The 5,178-nt window shown below is 47.7% G+C and overlaps 1 protein-coding gene and 1 long non-coding RNA gene across 2 annotated transcripts in view; one reads left to right on the top strand and one right to left on the bottom strand.

Moving 5' to 3' along the window:
* Positions 1-5,178, top strand: part of LOC306666280 — a 45,865-nt gene that overhangs the window by 28,499 nt on the left and 12,188 nt on the right. The window lies entirely within an intron of this gene.
* LOC306665136 (complement component 1 Q subcomponent-binding protein, mitochondrial-like) lies at positions 1,943-3,061 on the bottom strand. The gene has a single exon (XM_079146415.1). It carries the CDS (start codon positions 3,009-3,011, stop codon positions 2,202-2,204), a length of 810 nt encoding a protein of 269 aa, XP_079002541.1. The 5' UTR covers positions 3,012-3,061; the 3' UTR covers positions 1,943-2,201.

Genomic DNA, 5,178 nt, shown 5'->3' with positions numbered 1-5,178 from the left:
CGTGAATCATAGCCCTCAAGTGAAAGCGAGGCAAACACCGAATCACTGAAATATAGAAAAACATGTGCGAGGGAGTGTTTTTTAACCACAAAAGGAAATGAGGAATGGATCTGAGCTACAAACTCTACGTTCGGACACAAAGAGCTGCAGAGTGCACAAGCTGTTTATGTGAGATACCCAGGGCAGGCAAACGCAGAGGCGGGAAACAGGCCGGCGGTTGCAGGGGCTGGGACGGTCGGGGGAAGTAGGCCGGAGCTGCTAGTGGGGTCTGCTTTCCTTCCGGGGTAGAGACAATGGCCTAGCGCTGATCGTAGTGATGGCTACACAGCTCTGAATATGCTAGAAGCCACTGAACTTTACGCGGAGGTGAACTGTATGGTGTTCAGAGTGTATCTCAGTATCTTTTAAAACTCATCAGTAAATCCAACAACTCAAAACAAGAGCCGAAACACCAGAACAACAACAGAACCTAGAGAAAGAAGCCACGGGACCATGGGAACCTGCATGCCGCCTCTTATGGTAAGGGGAGGAAGAGAAGCACTCTACCTGAGCTGCTTCCGCGGTGCTTGTGCCGGAAGGAGGCTCTTCTCAGACAACTCCAGCCAGCAAGGGCGAGAGAACCGGAGAATGAGGACGCCGCTTGCGGCCCCGAAGTGACTGGATCAGACAAACCATCCAGGGACGCTACAACCCTGGAGTCAGGCGAGTGGGGATGCAGCCAGCGGAGCAGAGGGGGACATGCAGGCGCTCTGGAAGGTTCCAGCTGAAGCGCCTGGACACCACTCATGGGCAGCGAGGGCACGCACTCTGGGTACCTCCTGTGCAACGCAGGACCCGGTATGGGATGCACTGCATCCAGCCTGAATTGCAAGCCTGAATCCCATCAGACCTTTAGTTCTAGCCTCAGGCTTACAGGAAATCAGTAAGAAGCAAGAGAAACCAGTTGAAGCAAACTTCGGGGAAGCACTCAAACCTTCCTGGTAAGTGGAACAGTTAGCAGGACAACTAAGCCCATTTCCACACATCACTGGCATGAAGGAGGAGACTCCCCGTCAGTGCTCTCTGTTGAGGTGCACAGCTGTGAACTTTGCTCCCCATCCTAAGGGTCATGGCTGGCTGTCACTCCTATCACAAAGCTAGGTGGTGAGAGACAGGCACAAGAAGTTTGTATGGCTGTCTTTGTCAGCGATTTCACTGCTGTGACTGCAGGACCCGACCAGCACGGTTGTAAAGGAGGAAAAGTTTATTTGAGGTCTCATGGTTTCAAAGGTCGCAATCCATAGATGGCAAGCTCCATTCCTCGGGGCTTGAGGTGAGGCAGGAAATCATGGTGGAAGAGTGTGGCAGAGGAAAGCAGAGAGAGAGACTACCCTCGCCAGACACCATACATACCCAAAGCCGCGCCCCGATTCCCACCTCCTCCAGCCACACCCACCACTTCAGTTACCACTCAGTTAATCCCTATGGGGGATTAAATCCTGATGGGGTTAAGACTCACCACCCAATTCTTCCTCCTCTGAGCCCTCTTGCATTGTCTCACATGTGAGCTTCTGGGGGGGGTGGGGGCATCTCATATCCAAACCATAACACAGAGCCACGTTAAAGCTGTTAAGTCTTTAGTAACACATTTGAATGGTAAAACGAGGGGCTGGGGTATGGCTCAGTTGAGTGCGTGCTTATCATGCACAAGGCACTGGGTTCTAACACACACACAGTAGCTACAGTAAAAGGTAAACAAACAAACAAAAAAAACAAACTAAAAAGAAACAGGAGGAGTTGATTTTATTAAACATTCATTCTATTTACCCTAATATGTTCAAAACATTTTTCCAACATGTAATCAATATGAAAATTATTACTAAAATATTTTCCTTTTTCCATACCAAGTTTTCAGAATCTTGTGTTTTTTACACATATGATCCATTTCAATCAGATGCTTAATTTTTTTTTTTTGGAGGAGATAAAAGAATTTTATTGTCCATCATTATGTTATACAAAAATCTAGAAATAATAGATTTGTACAGGAAAACTTCCAAATGAATAGTAAATGAGAGCATAATAGCAATAATTTAAATTTGCTTATTTTTTCCCCATGATGTTAGGATTATAACCATTTCAAAGCACAGTCTGGTGTCTGGGTAGTTTTTGTTCACTGGTCAAAGCTCACCATAAAATTAAGGCTTTCAGTGTCTCTGATTGCTCTACTGGCTCTTGACAAAACTTTGGAGATCTTCAAGAAATGCAATGTACTCCTGGTGCTCCAGAGCTGTGCTGAGTTCCACCAACTCATCTGCAAAAGTGTTGTCCACCCCTCGGTCGACAAGGAAGTCCATCAGGTGGTCATACAAGGCCCAGTCCAGGGAATCTGTGTTCAGAGTGTAATTAGTGTCCTTCCATTCAGAGTCGCCAGTGGCCTGAAAACTAACTTCCTCAATAGAGAAAATGTCACTTTCAGCTTCCTCTTCTTGTCCAATCTCATCTTCTGGATAGTGACAGTCCAATACAAGGGCCTTCTTTCCATCACTCTTTGAAACTTCAACCACGAAATTGGGAGTGGATGTCAGTTCAGGCTCCTGTTCTTCAACCTTCTGCCCTTGTGAGGGCTCCTCCTCACCATCAAATGTTGGTGGGATGCTATTATTAATGTTGAAAGTGACAGTAATCTTTTCCCCAGCAACTTTCCACACTAATTTAGCTTCTGTCCCATTCACTTCCAGTTCCCAACCACCAGATATCTTGGGAAGGGACTTATGCTTCTGGATTTTCTTTTCTTCCTTAATTTCATCCGTCAGAAATTCAACAAAAGCTTTGTCTCCTTCCGTGTGCAGCGCGCCGCAGCCGCAGCCGCAGCCGCAGGGCCCCGGAGGCTGCAGGAGGCCGGGCCGCCGCTCCGACCCGGCCCGCACGCAGAGCAGCCCGAAGGGCCGGACCGGAGGGTGGGGCGCGACAGTGGGGAGGCCGGCGACCGCGGTGCCCAGGCCTCGGGGAACGCAGCGCAACAGAGGCAGCATCGCGAAAGAGGCGGGAGACACGTGCGAATGCAAAGGACAAGCTTGGCCAAGGCCCAGATGCTTAATTTTTATCATGTATTTGAATTTCATGAAATTTAGTCTTAAAACTATATTCACATACCCACTTTGTTCCAAATATACTAAAAAGGTTTCCAAAACTAAATTGAGTAGCAAACAATGATTTTCCTTTAACATTTGCATTCAGATTGACAAAACCAGTTCATCTTTTTTTAGGAGAATTGGTTTACTTTGAAGCAAATAGATTTCCATTTCAAAGATACATCACTTCAGGTTAAATAACTTCACTTACCCTTGTTTCAACTGAGTTGTATTAACATCAACAACAAAGCTTATTGCATAAGTTGAAACAGCTCTTTGATTTGAGGAGTTTGTGGCTCATCTGCATAATGTTGCTTTCTACAGTTAAACCCTTCATCCTGTATATTTGCATTAGAAAAACATCTTGTGTTAGAAAAGTATCCTGACATCTTGAGAAATATCAGAACATCAAGAAAAATATCAGAACATCTTGGCTAAATGGTGTGGCAGAGGAAAGCAACTCAAAGGACATGACAGCCAGGAAGTAAGAACTCTGCTCACCAGGGACAAAATAAAACCCCAAAGGCACACCCCAGTGACCCACCTCCTCCAGCCACCCCCCACCTGCCTACAGTACCTGCCCACTTAATCCGTGTCAGTGGATCAACCCACTGATTAGGTCACATCTCTAACAGTCCAATCTTTTCACCTCTGCAAAGCCCCCCTGCCTTACACATGAGCTTTTAGGGGACACCTCACATCTAAACCATAATGGTTTCCAAGACATCCTTATGCCAAGTTGTCATAGATGGGTCTCAGAAGACAGCTCTAAGCTCCAGATTCAGTCCTTTTGCGTGCAGTGTCCCAGCCTCTGTTGTCTTTGATTGCTGAATATTTGGCAAACATTGCATTTGAGACATTCTAGGGCTGGAGTTAGAATAGAGTAAATTTTCATGGAGTTCTTTGACAATGCTGTCAATAGCACGGCTGACAGCACTGCGTCTCTCCCGTGGTTTCTGGCCTGAGTGGGTGATCTCAGTGGGTGCACACACATACTGGACCAGGAACCACTACCCACCCCACTCTTCATCGTGTGTGCCTCAGGGGTAGATGCAAATGCTTTCGCATGTGTCCTGGGTGGAATGAAGCACAAGGGGCCACCCGTGGTCCTGTTAAAACTTCTCAAGTCTGGGTTGGGGCCGTGTCGCTGGGGCCGCCTCTTGTTGCAGAATTTAGTCTTCTCTCCTCCAGCTGACTTTCTGGAAGGTTCAGGAAGCCTGCCCACGGAGTTGCATTTGAGAGGCTGTGAACTGGCAACACCCCCACACTCGGAAGCCTGCCACACACCTGTCGTGTGGCTCATCCAGCTACTTCCTTCATTTCAGATCTTCTCCACTCAGTTGCTTAGGGTGTCTTAGGACTGGCTCACCTAATGATGCTTCAGAAGTGCATGCACTCAAACTAACAGATACAGAAAGCAGAAAGGGGGTTGCCCAGGGCTGGAGAAGGATAGAGTTGGAATCAGTGCTTAATGGGAGTTACAGTCTGCGAGATGAGAAAGTCCTGCAGTTCTGTTGCACAATGTGAATGGACTCCGTGCTACTTAAAAATGGTTAAGGTGGTAGATTTAGCTATGCACTTGTAACCAGCATTTAAAACATTTATTATGTATAATTATAATGCCTAATAGTGAAAAAAAATTAAAATAGCCTTGGGGAAAAAGAGAGCAGTGGGCAAACTTGCAGTCATTCCGAACACACGCTGGGCAGAGCGGATCTCCTGACCTGAACTTCCGTTGCTGCGAGCGCAGCCCCAGCCTGCTTTTCTACCAGCAAGCCGCTCTGGTTTCCTGGGATGCTCCGTGAAGTCTGCTTCGAGGTCATGGCAGCTGTGCCTACTTCTTGTCTGTCTTACCCATGTAGCTGCTAGCATGTCACTGTCCTTTAGCAGGAAGCCAGCAGGGCTGGAGCTTGAGCTCTGAGGGCTTTGCCTCGGCCTTGGTTGGGCCGTTTTCTAAATGTGGTAACGATAAGGAGGCCTCAATCACACAGTGACCTGAGTGCGCCGATGGGGAGCCTCAGACGGGCAGGGCCACTGGTACAGTCCTGTCCCGGGGGTCAGTCGGGAG

The sequence above is a fragment of the Sciurus vulgaris genome (assembly GCF_902686455.1).
Source record: "Sciurus vulgaris genome assembly, chromosome: 7".
NCBI lineage: Eukaryota > Metazoa > Chordata > Mammalia > Rodentia > Sciuridae > Sciurus > Sciurus vulgaris.
The sequence above is the reverse complement of the archived record's forward strand: the minus strand, read 5'-3'. Positions and strand labels throughout refer to the sequence as shown.

Excerpts from the sequence above, each read along its gene's own strand:
- LOC306665136 (XM_079146415.1), bottom strand. The coding sequence starts at position 3,011 with ATGCTGCCTCTGTTGCGCTGCGTTCCCCGAGGCCTGGGCACCGCGGTC.